The 21,530-nt window shown below is 37.7% G+C and overlaps 1 protein-coding gene across 6 annotated transcripts in view; it reads left to right on the top strand.

The window, feature by feature from the left end:
• The window catches only part of LOC131678018 (ceramide kinase), a 365,282-nt gene that overhangs the window by 294,854 nt on the left and 48,898 nt on the right, over positions 1 to 21,530 (top strand). For all 6 annotated transcript variants that reach the window (XM_058958142.1, XM_058958146.1, XM_058958141.1 and 3 more), the window contains exons 6-7: positions 11,658 to 12,050; positions 12,116 to 12,492. In XM_058958142.1, the coding sequence (XP_058814125.1) occupies positions 11,658 to 12,050; positions 12,116 to 12,492 (770 nt within the window). The remainder of the gene's footprint in view (positions 1 to 11,657; positions 12,051 to 12,115; positions 12,493 to 21,530) is intronic.

Here is a 21,530-nt window from a genome sequence, read left to right as displayed (position 1 = left end):
ACAAAAAAATCCCCCGAGATCTTCCGAAAACGCAGCTTTTATTATTTAATGCTTTTTTCCAGAAATCTAATAGTTTCTCAGTTATCAGGGATTGAAAAATGTCCAATTCTATTAAATTTATAAAACTTTAAAGAATCACTATATTATTAAAAGGCGATATTTGTATGTATACGATTTATGGACTCCCAAACGGCTTAACCAATTGCCGTAAAAATTTATGCATAGTAGGAATTTGTTATGGAGCGTGTTTGTGTGCTATTGGTGGGGATTATCTGCCTACAAGATGGCGCTTCGGAACAAATTGTGGTTTCCTCCTATTTAGTTGAAAGTCGCATCAATGCGCGATGGGTATTAGCTAGTATTTTATTAAGTTCAAAAACTCATAACTTGAAACAAAAATATCAAATTCAGCCAAAGTAAAAAAATCGTGTCTATAATTTTCAGCTAAAGAATGCAAAAAAAATGAAAGGAACTAAAATTATAGTTGTAAATCGTGGAATGACTCGCATTCTGCAAATTTAAGACTTTTTTGGGGGTATTCTAATGTTAAAAGCAAATTTTTTTTAAAGTCCCCCGAAATCAAATTTATTTTGATTACATAACTATATTAAGAAGATTATGTGAAAATTTCAGAATGGAACTCGAAGTGTTTTACGAGATATTTCAGTTATAACAGGCCTTTCACTGGGCATTTAGTGTAAAATTGCCTTGTTTTATGTTTATAATTGTAATATCTCGCAAAGAATTCCACTGCCAAATTTTTACACAATCTTTTTAACATGATTTTAATACTTAAAGAAAATGATAAATAAAAAATTTGGTCCAACCTTAACAAAATTCAATTTGTTTCAAGTCATTGCAAATTTCATAGGTTATATAACAAAAAAATGTGATTTTTTTGGTAAGCTTATTTGAAAACGCAACATTTTTATTTAATATTTTTTTCTATATATCGAGTCGTTTCCGAGTTATCAGTGATTGAAAAATGTTCAATTTTATAGACTTCAAAAGTTCAAAAGCGAATAACTTGAAAAAAAATATTTAGCCAAACCAAAAAATACGTGTCAATTATTTTTAGCTAAAGAAGGTAAGAAAACATTTTGGAAGGAATTGACGTGGAATGACTTATGTATTTCAATGATTTAATCAACTAAAGATAACTGCCCGGAATTTAATCTATTCTAGAAAATTGTCCACAAATCGAATGAAAATCACTTAACACTGTTACTACTATCATTTAATTTACGTAAAATTTTACTAAATGCTTCATTGCTGACAACATAACTAGAAACTATAAATGTGAACAAGCTCAATAATTTCAGCATCTCTTAATTTCGACACATAGAAGGGAATACATCGCATTTACTTCCCCTCGATTTCAATTTATTGATTCCTTTTTGCTTTTTTTCTCCGTGATGTCTTATCATCTTATTCCATAAAGACCAAAAATAAAACAAAAGACTGTAATATAATGAAAACATGAAATCGAAACAATAATCCCACCTTATTGACTTATAGACTCAACTAGTTACAACATTTTAGTCGCTCTCCGTGATAACCTACTGATGTCTGATCAATCTATCGACACGTCGTTTTCAAACTTACATAGGCATTAATTAGAAACCATCGAAAGCGACTAAAATGCTGCTGGTGGTTGCAACATTTAGTTTATTATGGTTGATTGACTAATATGTGATTTAGCATCAATTGATCAATTGACATCCGAAGGAAAGTAAGTGTAAAATCACGTCAGTTAGTCCTACCGCTGCTGTGTACGTTTCTGTATATCAACAAAATTAGTAATATATGATTCGTGGGTTGATGAACACCTCAGGAAAACCGCTGGTTTACCACTTTTTGGCTTGTTTACTTTTTCACGTTTTTCTTGCTTATTGTTCGATTTTCCAGACTAACAGTGTTTCAATACGGGCCGCATTCCCCACATAAAATGAAATTGAGTGTCAATAGAAATACTATTGCATTAAAATGATGCGAAAATAAAAAAAACTGTCGTCTCGGCTACAACTATGTCATCAGCTAATTGAAATGTTTTTGTTTAGCACGCTTGAGTGAGATGCCTGACGTTTATATTAAGCGTACAGTGCTCTAATCTATTACAGAAATCCAATTTGCGTATGATTTAACTAACTTTCTTTATTCAGTCCAATATCTAGCATAAAATGAGTTTTGTTAGATGCCATCACTAGCCATAAATGTTAATTTTGGGACAGTTTTTGTACTCAGTTTTCTATGAAACTTCTAAATTTTTATTATACAATTCGTTTATTTGAGTCGGTTCAATGCATTAGCTAAATGAAGCCTTGAGTCTTTAATACATTTCCACGATGTAAACAATGAAAATGATAAAACGCTAATGGTTGTCTAACAGATCTCGTGCGATTGACCTGTTTACTGACTGAGAAATAGTTTTCATAACCAACCGCGTCTTGGTGGCAGTTCATATCTATCTTGTACACTTCTGTATTATTATCGTGGTAACTGCCATGTCCATGTTCGCGAATATCTGATTTCATTTTTGTTTTGTTCCCTTACGGGCCACCAGTGTCGACTTCCTCAATGATGATGCTGACTGTTAATTTTGAGATACTAGACGCAGTTTTTGCCGTCAATATTATATGAACAGCAGCCACAAATTTGGCAACTGTTTGTTTTTCAGGTAATCGTATTGGAGACTATGGATGTGCAAAGATGTAACGTGTATAATGATACTATCGCATTGCATTTTGTACGTGCAGGGTCAGGTAGGACGAAATCCTAGCTGACCCTGCCCGTCTAATTCCTAGATGTGTCCTTTATAATAAATTCCATTTTTTCCAAATGTGACAGGAATCTTTTAATGGCCACGGTTCAAATAAGTTAAGTTTGTTTATTGGGGCTTTAACCTCCTAGTCGTTCGCCCGCGGTTCAAGTAAGTGGTATCAGATCTTGTAGCCGAACATTGATTTTCTCATCATCCATATATATGAGAATCAACCACGTGTTACAAGTTGCAAAATGACTGGTTTCGCTAATTAGGCTAATTTGTTGAATAACATAGGTACTGAATGCCTGACAAGGTAGAACTCGTTAAAGGCGAAGTTCGTAAGCATAACCTCTATTTTTACCTTCAGCAAATATTTCCCATCATGAAATTCGGTTATGCAAAAATTCCGGAAGTCAATAGCCTCCACGTTTGGCTGGAGCACCACTTCTTGCTTCTGCGATTCAATCATCCGACGGATCACCCCAGCAAGAATTAAAGTAACAGTTTCTTTTGTTCTTCCGACGAGTCACGCAATATGAAAGGAAGTGTGTTATCAGACTCGGCATACTGAGTAGATATCGTGACCGATGTCTTCGGTGGCTCGAAATAGCAATCTTCCTCACCATTCTCCCATTAATTTGTTGAAACCAAACAAGATACAATTTTTTTACGAGTTATCGAAAAACATGTTGCTTCTTCAATTTATTTTTGAAAAATTTCGGGGGGGGGGGGGGTTTAGCCCCTTAGCTCCTCATTTGGCTACGTGCCTGCCTGCAGACGAATATGCAGGGCAAACTTCTCAAACACAAAACGACAACACTAATAATAATGAAGAGGGAGACGATTTAAATTTTCTGATGGCTCAAGGTCACCATCCGACGACCTAGAGAATTTCATTCCTTACATTACAATACAAACATCAAAAGGTTCATTAAAATTTCTCATGGACACTGGCGCTAATAAAAATTATATTAGCCCGCGACACGTCAACCTCGAAAGGTGTCGTTTTACGGAACCCATCAAGGTCCGTAATATTAGTGGTTCACACTGTTTAAATCAGTACGTCGAATTTAGTCCGTTTCCACAAACCGAAAAATTAAGATTTTACGTCTTCGAATTTCATGACTTTTTCGATGGATTGATTGGTTATCAATCCCTACAAAAACTAAAGGCCAGTATTCTGACTACCTCTAACGAACTTAAACTGCCAAACGAGACAATCAAAATGCATCGACAATACCCGAACACAGCCCATATAACGCTCAATGCTCACGAGAGCAAAACAATTAATCTTCCTGTGAACTCCACTGAAGGAGATTTCTTTTTAGAGAATGATGTGAAAATCAGTGATGCAGTCATTATCAACTCCGGACTGTACTATGCCACTGATAATAGAGCATTTTTCGTTATATCCAACTTGAGTGACACCCCTGAAAAATTCACGATGAAGGGACCGTTGGATGTAGAATTAAATGATTTTCTGACAGAAGAGCCAACTGCTGAGGATAATTGTAGAAGGCCCATCTTCGATCAGTTGAGGCTAGATCACCTCAACCACGAGGAAAAAATAGCCTGTTAAAACTTATTTCTGATTACGAAAACGTTTTCTTCCATTCACGAATGCAATAAAACACAAAATCATAACAAGGGAGAATGCCTTTCGGCCTCAAAAATGCTCCATCTGACATTCCAACGTGTCATGGACAACGTGCTAAGGGAACACATCGGTGTCAGATTTCTTGTGTACATGGATGACATGATCGTATTTTCCACTAGCCTAACTGAACATCTCGATAATGTAAGAACATTTTTCGAGACCTTAAGAAAGTATAACTTAAAGATTCAGCTTGACAAAAGCGAATTCCTTCATAAAGAAGTTGCCTTTCTTGGCCACATTGTTACTTGCGACGGAGTAAAGCCTAATCCAGATAAGATTGAAATTATCAGGAAATGGCCACTGCCTAGAACCGAGAAGGAACTTCGAGGTTTCCTCGGAATATTAGGAAACTATCGCAAGTTTATCAGAGATTTTGCTAAAATAGCCAAACCTCTAACACGGGCGCTACGTAAAGGAGAGTCGATCACACACTCGAAAGAGTTTGTTACAGCTTTCGAGAGGTGCAAAAATATTCTCTCTAGTAGCAACATACTACAATATCCGGACCTAACAAAACCTTTTAGTTTAACAACGGACGCTTCAAATTTCGCCATTGGAGCAGTCCTCTCTCAAGGGCCTGTAGGAAGCGACAAGCCTATAGCTTTTGCTTCGAGAATACTTAATAAGTCGGAAGCGAAATACTCCGCAATTGAGAAAGAACTTCTCGCATTCGTTTGGGAAAGTAAATATTTTCGATCATACCTCTATGGGGTAAAGTTTGTTCTTTACACTGAACATAAACCGCTAACTTTTGGCTTGAATTTCAAGGATACCAATAACCGACTAGTTCATTGGGGTCTTTCCCTGGGCGAATTTGATTTTGAAATCAAATACAGACCAGGAAAACAAAATATTGTAGCCGACAGTCTCTCGAGAGTACGAGAAGAACTGAACGCTAACGACGCTGAAGCTGATACCTCATCATCTGATTCACAACACGACGTTTCTTCGGACGATGCAACGGTACATTCCGCTGACACAGATGATTCAGCTTACATACCTTGCACCGATATACCCCTCAATAGTTTCAGCAATCAAATTATTCTGAAAATTGGCGATAACGAAGATGAGCAATACGAGAAAATATTCCCTCGAATGTTCAGAAGAACTATTACGAAAATCACACTCGGAGTTCCATACCTCATCAAAATGTTTAAAGAAAAAATGGATCTAAAAAGATCTAACTGTATCTTTTGTCCCGAAAACTTGATGCAAACAATTCAAAAAGTTTACAAAAATTACTTCAGCCGAGGTAAACCGTTCAAGATATTCTCCCACAAATTTTTAATCGATCTTCAAACAGCAGAAGACCAAAACCTAATTATCGAACAGACACATTCTAGCAGCCACCGAGGCATCTGGGAAAATAACAAACAAATTGCTGGCCGTTATTTTTTCCCTGCGATGAAATGTAAGATTCGACAATTTGTTAGGCTCTGTCATATCTGCAACAAAAACAAGTATGAACGTCATCCATACAAAATAAAATTAGGATCAACACCAAATCCGAAAAAGCCCCTAGAAATAGTACATTTAGACATTTTCAATAAACAGCCTAACATATTTCTTTCATTCATAGACAAATTTTCGCGATTCGCTCCAATCGTACCCATCAAATCTCGCAACATCAACGACGTGAGGAGCGGACTAACGAAATATTTCTCCATTTATGGTACCTCAAATTTAATGATCTCAGATAATGAACCTTCGATGAAATCCATCGAAGTCAGATCGCTTTTCGAAAATTTAAATATCCAAATTCATTTCACCCCTCCAAACCACAGTTCTATTAATGGAACAGTCGAAAGGTTTCACTCAACCTTGGGTGAAATTTTCCGATGCATTAAACCGGAATATCCTGACCTAACCGATAAAGAAATTTTCAGAATTGCATGCACGTCGTATAACAACAATGTGCATTCCGCAACGAAATTAAAGCCAAGAGAAATCTTTTACGGAATACAGGATGGAGAGGAAAGGCCTTTGGATATTCACAAAAAAATAGAAATAATTTTTTTTGACGAAGTAGTTAAACAGTCAAAGAAAACAAAATCGAAAAATTTGGGCTACCATAATAGGGAGAGAGAGGATCCACCAATCCTACTAGCGGATGCAACCGTGTACAATAAAGTACAAGGTGTGAGAAATAAGGGACGGAAACGATTTCTCCCAGTCACAGTAGTCCAAGATAAGGGAAAAACCTTTGAGGACCACTCTGGCCGAGAGCTATATAAAGAAAATATTCGGCGCATTTGAGTTCACACAAAATTCTTTTCTCTTAATAAATTACAGAATGTGGACTCACCTTATGACCCTAATCACCCTGTCTATTGTGACAACGACTTCACAAAACATACAACTTTACGACCTCACGAGAAATCCCGGACTATTGACTCTACGGACAGGCAATACACTCATAAAAACAGGACGACATCGTGTTTACCACGTCATCGACCTTGACAAGTACAAACCACTATTAGACAACATCGAACTATTACTAACAGGACTTAGAGTTTTCACTGACTACACACACCTAACGTATATGCTGAAATCAAAATTAATAGATGCAAAAAAGTCATACAAGAAACTATTGCCAAGTAAATTAATCATACACAAGAGAGGAGCATTTAATCTGTTAGGAACAGCTATCAAAGCAGTATCAGGAAATCTAGATGAGAATGACCTTATCGAAATCAATAGCGATATTAAAGAGCTGAGAGAAAGTAATCAAGATCTTGTTAAACAAAACAACATCCAAGTAACATTGAACAAACACCTAGAAAAACGTATTAATAAAATTATAGATTCTGTTAACACCGAGCAAAAAATAATTAAACAACAGCTAATAGCAGCTAGGCAATCGTTAATTATTAATAATTTTATAAATCAAAACTTCACGGCAATAAGACAAGCATTCAAGATCTCATACCACATTGAACTTATACAAAAACATTTTGATTCAATCTTCGAAGTAATACAACTTGCGAAAATTAATGTAATATCAAAGAACTTTTTAGAATCAGAAGAATTGAAATTCATTTTAGATAGATTAGAAGAGCAGAATATAACCATTCTTCACCCAGACCAAGCCTACGATTATCTCGACGTGCGAACCATCTTTAAAGAACCAATTCTCTACTTCATCATCGTCATTCCGCAAGTCTTACCGTACTCGTTCAACAATATCTTGTTAGAACCACTTCCAACCAATGACCGAATCATTAAACTACCGTGGCATCAAGCGGCTATTTACAGAAATCTCACCTATTTTCTTACGGATGATTGTCAACAAATCGGAGAAGATACAATTTGCGACGAAAACAAACTGCAAGACATCTCTGATGACCAATGTTTTTTTCCAAAATCATACGCCGTTTACCGGGAAAATGTCCTTTTTCGAATTACTGGAATTTGACCAGTATGATGCGACTGACCGACAATTACGTCATTATCAAAAATACGTCAGTCACCCTGTCATCTAATTGTATGCAGAATAACAGAAAGCTCTCCGGAACAATACTGATTTTCCTCTCGAACTGCACAATCTCTCTAGACGCAAAAAACTTTAGCACCTACACATTCTCCACGAAAGCATTGCCAACAATGATACCTATAGATGGAGTCAAAATCGAACAAGACAATTTCGAAATAGAAATGGACCTACAGGAATTGAAGAAGTTGCACTTCAAAAACCGAGAGCAAATTCAGTTTATCAAATACCGACATTCCCTCCAAACATCTGCTAGTTAGGGGTTATCTTCCATTTGTATCATTTTAGGCATCTGCATAGCAGTCTATAGTTGGAACAAGCAAATAACAAAACTCAACAAAACCAACGTAACCATCAACCTGGAACAGCAACAACCAAACAATCCGGAGAAAATTAATCTCAACGAAATTGCATCGAGACGATCCAATCTTGAGGGGAAAGCAGTTAACGACGAAATCCAAATTATTCAGCCACGCGAACCACGGAACAAAACTTCATTGCTAGCAGATTTATCGAGGCCATGGATGACGACAACCGGCCTGCCGACTCAGCATAAGACGACGACAACTTTAGCAACCACCCTCACTTTGGGAAGTGCTGCGTTAGGAGTTTAGGGTTATTTTAATAGGTTCCAAGTAATCAATTCATGAAAAATAAAGTCAGTCAGTTGTGAATAGCGTTTTTAAAAAGACCTCGGAAGAACCGAACGTGTTATCTTACATATCTATGTGTTGGTAGCAGTTCCTTAAAAGCACTGTTTGGCTGTTTCTCCCAATGAATTTATACAACTTAGGTTTGTTATTGAAAGATTCATTTTGAAAAAGCACCAATTCGTTAATATTTTCGCTTTTATCTCAATATTGACATCACTACAAATCAATGCGTTCACGAAAATTAGTGCCTGAAACTTTAAAGAATAAACCGAAGTAACTAATACTTAGATACATATCGCCCGTTTGAATATATAGATAAATAGACTCATAATCCTATATGTCACTGTGTTAGGTCCGTTAGTTTGTGGATATACCTTATTAAAAACCTATACCTGACGCAAATGGTCATTTAATGACATTCCGAGGTGAAAAAATACATTTTAGCTATGCATCCTCCTCCATTGAGTGCGGCATCTCACCCGCAATTTTGATGCGGCATATCTCCCAATTGTAGGGGAGAGATGCCGCACGACGACATTTTCCTCTAAAATTATGGATGATCGTGCTCATGAGCAGAATGCCTTGTAAAAGGTCCCAGCTATTCAACCGATACATGATTTACCAAAAAAGCGAACAATTTAAAAAAACGAAATTTTAATGCGGTGCTGAAAAATTTTCGGCACTCCGTGATGCAACTGAACGCACAAAATCATTTATAAAATTTTCGTGAGTAGTTAAAAAGGATTATTTTACATCTTTAGAGTTATAATTATTTGAAAGACAAACTCACAATATCATATTACCGTATAAAAGTGACCCCATGAACGAGATATAGAGAGTGCGGCATCTCTCCTGGCCCGGCATCTCTCCCGAAATTATCCTACCACCTTTATGAATTGATCAGTTCAGTGAATGTTCTGAATTATCCGGCTGGCCATTATGTGACTGATAGGGTGTTTAGGATTTTCACGTAGAATTCAGGGTCAGTATTTGAATCAGAGTATCCATATCATTATAGATGGAATTTTATATAATCTTTTAAGAATATTACAAAATTTTGGAATCAGTTTCATCGATTGACCACATTCAGTATTATGAGTATTATGAGAAATGCTATTGTACCGCGGAATCAGCATTGGAATCGTAATGCGAAACATCCAACATAGGTCGCATCATGTACAAAACTCACGTGTACTTTCTCAGTTTTGTTTTGTGCGTTTTTATCATTACTATTCAGTCAATTAACCTGTGATTTATGATGACGATTCTGCATACATGACCCCATTCGGCACCGTTTCCCACTGGCCAACCTGGTCAGAAACTGAAAATTGAAACTCTAACAAACAATTTGGGTACAAGTTCATATAGATTTGACTGAAAATGTGTCTTAAAACTGAGTTCAAAATCCGGGTCAATATGACCTGCTAACACCTCATTCGTAACTTTTTTGTACGTCCATTCAGGAACGTTCAAAATTTTTTAGCTGTATTGGAAATCGTTGCTCTCTATGAAAGAGGAAAAGAAAAGTACTTCCAAGCTTTTAGATGCAAAACATAAAAAGTTAAAGCATTTTGAAAGTTCATTTTAGGTCATGTTGGCCCCAACACCTAAAGAAGGTTAAATGAAATTGTTTTCAAACAAAAAATGATAAAGAATGTTCTTCCGAGTGATAATAAAGATTTTGCGATATAATTTTTTTTTACTAGTTTAACAAAAGCTCATGATGAATTATCCTGAATAACATACTTAACAGTTACTGATTATAACCAAAAGCTCTTCTACTTACAAATGAGTAACAGTTGTCATCTTCATCAGGCGTTAGTACTATAATCCTGCTTATTATTTGTCTCTCGAATACTATTAGTTTACGGGGAATCGGAGGGGAGCACGTCGTTTGGCATAAGTTCATTTGGCATAACAGCAGGTGGCACATGCTTTCGTTTGGCATATTGCTCATTTGGCATAATGGTCATTTGGCATAATGATCGTTTTGCATAATTGTCATTTGACATAATGGTCGTTTGGCATAATTTGAAATATACATTGAAATCTCTGTTATAATAGGCTTTGACGCAAAATGTGACTACGCCACATCGCTTTAAGTATGGCGCTATCAAACATCGCTCTGCTCCGTCAAACTTAAACTAGTTGATAGCCCCTATGTTTGAGTAACCCGGGCAAACGAGTGGATGATGCTTGTGAGGGTCGCCGCTTCCGACGGCAAGTCGGCGATCTTTGGTCTCAGTTATACGACAAAAAAGGCCTGTTTGGTATATAGATCGAAAGAACTGCGCATATTTGAAAGAAGGAATCAATCCCTGAGTAAACCGGGCGAACGAGTGGATCACTAGTTTACTCCTTCTTTCAAACATGAACAGTTCTTTGAATCTTAATGTGAAATAAGTTCGCAAGCAAACTGTTGAACTGATTATTTGATCGGTTTACCTAAACATAAGGGTTGATTATTCTTTCAAACATAGCCCTTGGCTTTGTCGCATAAGGGAGACCATCCGGGTCGGCGGCCCCTTGCAAGCAAACCTGTGATCCACTCGTTTGCCCGGATTACTCAAACATAGGGGCTATCTACTAGTTTAAATCCAACGGAGTGGAGCGATGCCGGACAGCATCAAAGTTAAAGTGATGTGGCGTAGACACATTAGGCGTCAACGCCTAATAACAGAGAATTTAATGTATATATTTAATATATAAGTTATGCCAAACGACCATTATGTCAAACTAGCTCTACAGCACCAGTAAGACAACTTTCGGAAAAAATTATGCAAAATTTTCGCCGATATTTATATTTTCTTTATATTTTTGCTTATTCCGGTGATAACCAATACCTACACCGAACTTGGTATCAACAGCTGCAACTTTGTCAATTGCTCGAATTTCTTCAAATGTATTTGAATTGTACCTATTCTTAAAACGGTAATATTTCCGAGAATGCAAAAAGAGAAAAAAATATTTTCCAAAGAAAAAATAATGCGACCTTATAATAATCTGTAAATAACGTTGTTGCCTTTATCTAAGCTTAATCCTGTAGGTTAATTTTTTGAGAATTGATACTTATACTTGAATTTTTATCTCTAGGTTTGGACACTCGCAATCCACCGTACCTTCCAAAGCCAAGCATTCCCATTGGAATAATTCCAGCAGGCAGTACTGACACGGTTGCATATTGTTTAAACGGATCTAATGATGTGAGAACGTCAATCATCCATATTATTCTGGGTCAATCACATGGTTTAGATATATCCAGTGTTCATCGCAAACACACTGTTTCTAATCCATGCGCAACGAACGGAACGCCAGAGCAAACACAGAGTGATAATTTTACTAATGGAACTAGCAATAGCACTAAAATAAATCAACCTCAGTTACTCAAACTATATGCAAGCGTTATATCCTATGGGTTTCTAGGAGACGTGGCAATGGATAGCGAGAACTATCGCTGGATGGGACCGAAGCGATATGAGTATTCAGGTTCGTTGGAATGCAATGTTATGAAAAATATGCTAATCTGTCACTCTCACGATTTTTTTTTGCAGGAGTAAAAAAATTTCTTCGGAACCGTGGCTATAAGGGTACTGTACACCTGGAAAAAGAAATAATCAATGGCAATAACAGCAATCAAAACAGTCCAACCGATGGTATAAGATGTTTAGAAAATTGTCAACGCTGCGAGTATGCGTCTTCGAAGAGTATTAATCAAAACGAGCATGATGTTGAAGAAGTGACTATAACTGGAAAGTTCTTAATGGTGAATGGTGCTAATATTTCTTGCGCATGCCTGCGCAGTCCGCAAGGTTTCAATCCTTACTGTCATCTCGGTGATGGTTATTTGGATCTGATTCTAGTTCGACATACGTCCTTCTTCAACAATATTCGACTGTTACTAGCGATGTCTTCCAAAACGAAAAAGATTGTAAGTTAACCATTCTACTCTAGACGAGCAGTTATTTTTGAATATTAATATTATTGAATTCAAAATGGATTTTCGCCAAGCAGTCTTTTGAAAATTTGATAGGGTGTGTATAATAGAACAATATTATGGCAAAAAATAAGCATTGCTGTATTGTTCATTATTGGATGAAAGAAACTTTTAGCTTTAATTTAAAACTAAATCAGAAATAATCCACCGGGGGATCCGCGACAATTTTTTTTCACGTTTGAATCTAAATGTTTTTTTTTTCCTTTTTTATTTCGACTATGTAGTCACATAGGCTTAATATCTAACGGGCTTAACTTTTGTCTTCTGCTGATGGGGTCGAGCTTAGGCAGCATAACTACGAATCACTCAAGTCCACCAGCAGACAAAAGTTAAGTCCGTAAGTTATGAAGCCTGTTCGAATGACCCTGTCACTTCTAATTTTCCGATCTGAATACTACAACCTTGCTCCTGCTTGAGTACTGTGGCTCTAAATCAGTGGTTTTCAACCAAGGGTGAATTCACCCCCAGGGGTAAATTAAACTAATGTAGGGGGTGAATTATGCGGGACAAATTTTTACTTGTTATACAAACATTTCCGTCAGATATTTGTGTTTATATGTGTTTCAGTGTTTCAAGAATTGAGATGCTTACTAAAAGTGGTCAGAAACAGGTTTCTGATGTAAAATTATGGTTCTTATCCAACTGAAAATCATTTTTTCTGGCAGAGTAATGATGGTAAACAATTTTCACACTATAAATCATGGTGATCAATATTCGAAAAGGGGTACATAGAACAAAAAAAGTTGAATACCACTGCTCTATATTTTGATAACTTTCCCTACCCAGTAATCTCCAGCTACTTGAATGTCGTTAAAATGTAACGATGTGATGCATAGTCGATATAAAGCCGGAAAAAAGAAAAAGGAACTGATGAAAATCCATCGGCAGCGGTGGGTAGCCGCTGCAGACTCAACCACCATCTTACACAATGTAACAAACCCGCTATGGTCTGTAAGCGCAATGGCAATAGTCTAATAAAACAGCAGCAGCAATCTCATTGATTGATGCTAATCGTCGACAGGTTTTCAGTAGTGATCTTGCGTGGCTTTTCTTTTGTCGGTTCTCATGGTAAAGAGGGACAAGTCTGTCTTTGCCAGGAGACATGCTGGTGGACTTGAGGGATTATGCTAAGCTCGACCCCCATCAGCAGTAGAGCACTCTAGTTAGAGTCTGGACAAGAGGAATTTAACGTATCCAAACGAGCAGAAATTTGATGTATCCAAACGAGCAGAGCATCGTGATTTGGAACTAATTGAGTGAAGTATTGTGATCTTAAAAGAAAAAATTTATAATTTTTACGTGAGTAATAGTTGGTGTTTTACTTTTGAATTCAACCAATTAATTTTGTTTGTTTCTACGTATGCATTTTGCTGTCAACAGAACCCTCAGATTGCTGAATAAACGGACATGTATACCATGCCCAAGCAAGACGTCAAAATTAGCTACTTCAATTGTTCCGACTAATATCACGAGTGATGTTGAAGACATCACATCTAGCTACGGTGATGGGACGAGTAATACCGAAGTGTCATCAGCATCGGGCATCGACTTTTCGATAAAATGTATCACAGAAATGCCTTATGAGGCGGGGAGTTTTGTGATTCGCGATATTGTATTGAACGACCAGAAAACGAACGAAGCAAAAACTATTCAACACACTCACAGACAGATCATCTGAACCTATCTTTCAGACTCGATACGCCGGAGCGATATGTAGTGCCCAACGATAGCAATGAAGTAACAGAGATTACGTGTAGTGTACAAAATCGTATTGGTGTATAGAATCAGCACGAGTCAGTAACGCTACGTTTGCGAGTGCATCTGTGTAACCTACAAGATAATGAGAACCGGAGTTAATCGGTGTTTGTACCTACCGGCGACGAAGAATGTTTGCCGCTTGTTTGGGGAACATACGAAACAAGACAGCTCCCTAACGGTTGAAATCACCAGTATAATTCTACTCCTACTAACAACGCACACCGTATGGCACATAGTACGTTGTTCTGTAACCCGGTATACGTTTACTTTATTTTGTTAACCATATATGACTGCACAGTGGTCCAGGAAGCGAAATTAGCGGGAAACAATTGTTAACGCATTCATCTTTAGGTTTAGAGATTTGGTGTCTTAGAAACATTTATTGTGCGTGACAAACTGCATCTTTTGGCTGAAACAGTTTTAGCGTGGCCCTTAAAATGTCAAAGTTGTAGACATTATTTCAAATTATAGTTCAGAGAGAATGATACTTTCTTCTGCAAGATTCTAGAACAATCAATTCTAAGCAACTTTGTTGAAGATACTAACTTTGTATCTCAAACCGTTTTCATTTTATAGTGAGTTCCGTATCATAGCTTAGGATGTCTCTCAAAAAAGCAGTTTTCTCCGTACAGTTTTTTAATATGATTTTTCTCACAAAAGTACCCCTCAGTGTACTTTTAGAACATGATTAGAGGCAACTTTTGATGAAAAAAAAAAAATTTGTCTTGTCAAAAGTTATACTTAATTTTCACTTAAAAATACGCCCTTTTCAAATGTCGATATCTCAAAAGGGGGCAAACGAAAATTGATAATTTTGATTGCATTTGAAAGGCTGTACTTTTTCCTACAATATATTGAAATATTGGAGAACGCTTTTTTGTCTTTCTCAAATAAATCAAATTTAAGTAAAAGCATTTTTGCGTATAATCCTACAGCGCTCATATTAAAAAAATATTTGTTTTACGCGGATTCTGTGAATTCTTGTCAAGACTTTTCAAGAATCTCATACATTTGTAGGCTTTTCATATTGCAAATAGGGTGATAACACTATTTTGGGCTCACTCGTTAGGGTGGCGCACTCTATCATTAATTACTCGACCTATGTACAATCGTTGAAATGCATATAAATTATGATCAATGCGTTAGGGTCAATATATTTGCTTTATTCCTGAGAACCAGTCCATTCAATAACTTTTATACGAGTGCAATAGAAACTGGAATTGCTTTCCTCTTACTTCCACCACAGAGAACAAACATATAAGCTAGAACAAACTTTCCCGAAAAACCTGTGTAAACATTTAGGGGAATTGTGGGAAAAACCGACACTGTGGGTAAAACCGACACCCCACAACTTTTCCTAGAAATCAAATTTTTATTCATTTCGTAATGATACATTATTAATAGTACGTTTATGTAGAGCATTTGAAGAAAAATTGGATTTACGTTAGTGCGCCGAATGTCATAAAAATAAACAAAACATACGACAGCAGCGTTCATACTCGTCTGGATGTAAAATTTCGTTGGTAGATTTTAAGGTTTTAACCGAACAAAAGCTTTTCAAATCACCCCATTTTTCAGTACCTATTATTATCGGCCTTTCCTATGATCAACTAGGTGCATTGAAGATGAATTTGAGAAATTCAATATTTTTAATTGCTTTTATAAAAAAATGTGCGCTGTTGGGGTAAAACCGGCACCCTTTGGTTAGGGTAAAACCGACACACTGTTAAGATGGTTGTGTTTACTTGCGATTCATTACAAAAGGCTGGGGATCTTTGTGACACTTCAATTACACTATTAGCACACTATACTGCCGTGATACGCATAACAGTCCCATTTGCTATGGATTTCCTATGCAGGTGGGACTGTTATGCATATCACGGCAGTATAGTAATAGCTGAAATACACAGAAATACTTTTATTGAGTTTATTTCTTATCTCTTCAAAAATCAAAAATTGGAATTTTTGCTTATCTGATTCTATTGAAGCTTTTGCTATTTCTGCAAAAAGCTCATCAAACCGAATTTCTAGTGTTCTCTTGGTTTGTCATAGACGAACTTTATCACAATGAGACAATGATATTATGTATACCCCAATAGATCGTTGATGATCAGAGTCCGAAAAATCAAATCTGAAAAAGATAGTTTTACTAAGAAGTGTGTGTGTCACTTATAAGTGAATGAATCCAATTAGCAGAACGTAGAACGCTTGCAAATCTTCTCTTACGAAATAAAATGACACTGGAGGTTGCAATGATGTGCGCAAGGATTATTTGGAAATACTCATATCAATAAATAATCCTATAGCATAAAATACTCTTATTTGTAGTACTACGCTTTCGAACTTTCTTCCCCTCACTACATGATGAAGCAATAAAAAGCACATATTTGCATCATACATACTCACACTTTATTAATCACGCATACATCTAATTTTTAATAAAGATAAAGATTTTAATACAGTGGAGAGAAAATAAATTAAATGGAGCTATCGAAAATGCAAATATACACTGAAGTCTTTTTAGGCGGTTTTTTATGCGCGCATTCCCTAAGCCCAGTTAAGCTCAACCAGAAATGAACTGGAATTCTGGCTGATTCCAGTTTGTATTCCGGCTCTAGTGACACAACCGATTCTAGTTAGAACTGGAGCCGGAATACGAACTGAATTCAGCCAGAATTCCAGTTCATTTCCGGCTGAACTTTACTGGGAAGAAGCCTAAGTGTACAGTATGTAAAATATGATGTACTCAATTATACGCTTTACAGAGTGGTCTACCAAATCTAGACAGTCGTTTTAATGATTCTCTTATTTCATTTCATTTAAAAATATTAAAAACTATGTTGAAAAATTTGTTGCGTTTATATAACAGAAGGATACCAGATTTTTTTACTTGAACAATACTGTTATATGAAGGTCAATTTTGTTTTTTGGTTTGAGGTTAGTAGATTGCAGATCTTGATACTGCTACTTGCTAAAACCGTTCCTGCAAATGAACGAAATCGATTGTAAATTTGTGTAGATTTTGGGAAATCTTGGCAATAATTGGAAGCAAATTATAGGTCAAGTAATTGGTGATTGGTGGTCTTTACCCTATCTGCATTATGAAAAGCCTGCAAATGTATGTGATCCTTGAAAACTCTTTACAAGAATTCACAGAATCAGCGTAAAACAAATAATTTTTAATATGAGCGCTGTAGAATTATGCGCAAAAATGCTTTTACTTAAATTTGATTTATTTGAGAAAGACAAAAAAGCGTTCTCCAATTTTTCAATATATTGTAGGCAAAAGTACAGCCTTTCAAATGCAATCAAAATTATCAATTTTCGTTTGGCCCCTTTTGTGATATCGACATTTGAAAAGGGCGTATTTTTAAGTGAAAATTAAGTATAACTTTTGAACCAAACAAGATAAAATTTTTCTTTCCTCAGCAAAAGTTGCCTCTAATCATGCTCTAAAAGTACACTGAGGGGTACTTTTGTGAGAAAAATCATATTAAAAAACTGTACGGAGAAAACTGCTCTTTTGAGAGACACCCTAAGTAATGATATGGAACTCACTATAAAATAAAAACGGTTTGAGATACAAAGTTAGTATCTTCAACAAAGTTGCTCAGAATTCATTGTTCTAGAATATTGCAGACGAAAGTATCATTCTCTCTGATCTATAATTTGAAATAATGTCTACAACTTTGACATTTTAAGGGCCACCCTGAAACCGTTTCAGCCAAAAGATGCAGTTTGTCAAATGTTCCTAAGACACCAAATCTCTAAACCCAAAGATGAACGTTAACAATTGTTTCCCGCTAATTTCGCTTCCTGGACCACTGTGGACTGTTGTGAATCATCTACCAACACAAAGTTAAAATAAATTTTTCTAGAATTTTCCTAATTCGAATATTCGAAAGATGCATGTTACCGAGTGGTGGTCCTGAGACTATTCACAGCCATTGGGCGAAGGGTTTGGGCATTCATAATGTACCAACCAGCGAAACAACCGTTTCACTCGTATATTAACGATTGTACACAATTTTCATTTATATTCAAGATTAAAATTTATCAAGTGACCGATATAAACATGAAGTTTATTATTAATTATCTTATTTTATTCAATCAACGAAATACAAATAGTCTGAGTGGTGTCTAGTTTACATTAGTGCTCGTTGCCATCTGCTGGTGCCAGCATGCTGGCAACCAGCACGCTACCAGCATAATGTCAACGCTTGTCAGCAGCTGATACCAGCCGATGGTATGCGTTTACATTATGCTGGTTGCCAGCAGATGGCAACCAGCACTAATGTCAACCCTACATAAATCGTCAACACAGTAGAATATCGCCGCCAGAAAGATCCAACGACAAACAATAAGTTTAGACAATCGTCTGAGCTCTCGATCGAAGCAGATCATTTTCTTGTGCTGTGCAGAGAGTAAATCAATATAAATATATACATTGTGAAGGCCAGTCATTGTTTGAGGCAGGCTTTGTTCGCCGGTGCCTAGGTTGGTGAAGTGATTAGTTCAATAACCGGACAAGCCGCTATATAAGCTAAGTATCTTTTTTTCTCATTTCCATTTCCCCCGATCTGTCGCTACTTCTTGGATCCCTTTCCCCTGAATATAAGTTTCATCTCTCGTTTACACCACGTGCTATCCTCGTGCCTAAATGGCCGAGGGCGAAGTAACATTGGATGGGAATGATATTCTCATGAATTTACCGGATAAACCCGAAATTACTCCCTCCCCTGATTCCCCCAGTCCTCCTCGTATTAAAACATACCCACCCAGTTCAAATGAACCATGGGTGGTCTATTTCCGGCCCATCACGAAATCGCTTAATATTTTAGAGATCTCACGGGAGCTGACTGCTAAGTACCCGGCCGTAGCTCAGATAACACGTGTTAGAGCTAATAAGATACGCATATTAGTGAATGACCTCGACCAGGCAAACCAGATTGCTCGCAGCGAGCGTTTTACAAAGCAATTTAAGGCGTATATACCTTGCTTGGCAGTGGAGATCGACGGGGTCGTCGCTGAACCGGGTTTGAAGTGCGAAGACGTGTTGAAGTATGGAGTTGGTTGCTTTAAGCACCCCTCACTTGAACATGTGAAGATTCTGGAATGCAAGCAACTGTATTCATCAAAAACTGAGAATACTAAGACAACTTATTCATTGTCAGACTCGATTCGGGTGACTTTCTCCGGGTCTTCCCTCCCCAACTATGTCCTCCTGGATAAGGTTCATCTACCGGTTCGCCTGTTTGTACCGCGGGTAATGAACTGCGGCAATTGCAGGCAGCTGGGCCTCACAGCCACCTATTGTGGCAATAAGAAAAGGTGCGGCAAATGCGAGGGAGAACATGAGGATGACGCTTGCGGTGGAGAAACTGAAAAGTGTATTTACTGCAGGGGCATTCCGCATGATCTTAAATCATGCCCCGCGTACAAACAGCGCGGGGATAAAACTAAGCGCTCCTTTAAGGAACGCTCGAAGCGCTCTTATGCAGAAATGCTAAAGAATGCTTCGCCATCTGTCCCTTCTGAAAATTCCTTTGCTCTGTTGGCTGGCGTTGAGCAAGAATCTGACGACCCACAAGAGGGAACATCTTTGGTTAACCCAGGGGAGTTCAGGAAGAGGAGAAATCTAGCTTCCCCTAGATTACCTCGTAACGGTTCCAAGGTGTCGTCCACTCAGAGTGCGCCAACAACAATCAATAAATCCAACGGAAGTGATGCACTAAAGCCGAACCAATTTGCTCCAGGACTTTAATTTTAATTCTAACAAGAAGTATCCACCACTTTCAGGGACACCAAAAACCCCAAGTGTTCCCTTTTTTCAAACAAATACTCAGTCCAGTAGCGGACTAATGAAATTTTCTGACATAGTGGACTTAATTTTCACAGCTTTCAATGTTAATGATCCTCTTAAAAGCATTCTGATACATTTTCTCCCTATGATGCAAACATTTTTGAAACAGTTGACTGTTGACAGTTGACCCCTCCTTGCAGCGATCGTATCCTTCGATGGCTAAGTCATCAAACGAGGTCACTGATTCGATCACTGTCCTACAGTGGAACAGCAGAAGTATCCTCCCGAAAATCTATTCCTTCAAAACTTGGTTAACTTCCGATATAAATCTCAACTTCCACGACTTTAATATAGTCCGTCTGGATCGAGAAAACCCTTATGGAGGAGTACTTTTGGGGATCAAAAAGTGCTATTTTTTCAACCGAATTAACCTCCTAACCTTTGTAATATCACGGAATCCTTACCGGCACCGCGGCTAGTTTTGGGAGACTCTAACTCGCACGGTACGGTATGGAGCTGTCTTCATGATGATAATAGATCAACATTAATCCAAGATCTTTGCGACAATTTCAACATGACCATCTTAAACACGGGAGAAATGACGCGGATTCCTACACCACCAGCACGCGCAAGCGCGTTGGATTTATCGCTTTGCTCGACATCGCTACAGTTAGATTGCAGGTGGAAGGTGACCCCTGATCCCCACGGTAGCGATCATTTGCCTATCGTGATTTCAATTGCTAACGGTTCAAGACCATCGGAAACAATCAATGTCTCGTATGACCTCACACGGAACATTGATTGGAAGAGTTACGCGACCGCGATATCCGTTAAAATCGAATCCACTCAAGAACTTTCTCCGGAGGAAGAGTACAGGTTTTTGGCTGGCTTGATTCTCGACAGTGCGAATCAAGCTCAGACTAAACCAGTACCCAGCGCGAATACCCATGGACGGTCTCCCACACTGTGGTGAGATAAAGAGTGCTCAGAGCTGTACGCGGAAAACTCCATTGCATATAAGGCCTTCCGGGAAGACGGGTTACCCGCTAGCTATCAACAGTACGCGTCGTTAGAAAGGAGAATGAAGAGTCTAATGAAAACCAAAAAACGCAGTTATTGGCGCCGGTTCGTCGACGGGTTAACGAGAGAAACAGCGATGAGCACTCTTTGGGGTACGGCTCGACGTATGCGTAACCGTAATAGTACCAACGAAAACGTGGAATATTCAAACCGTTGGATATTCGCTTTCGCCAAGAAGATCTGTCCGGACTCTGTCTCGGTACAGAAAACGTGCCGCGCCGCGTCCCCTCACGATACCGCGAACGAAACACCGTTTTCGATGGTGGAGTTCTCACTTGCTCTCTTATCATGCAACAATAACGCCCCAGGGTTAGACAGAATCAAATTCAAC

This window comes from Topomyia yanbarensis, chromosome 1 (genome assembly GCF_030247195.1).
Source record: "Topomyia yanbarensis strain Yona2022 chromosome 1, ASM3024719v1, whole genome shotgun sequence".
Taxonomy (NCBI): Eukaryota; Metazoa; Arthropoda; class Insecta; order Diptera; family Culicidae; genus Topomyia; species Topomyia yanbarensis.
The sequence above is the reverse complement of the archived record's forward strand: the minus strand, read 5'-3'. Positions and strand labels throughout refer to the sequence as shown.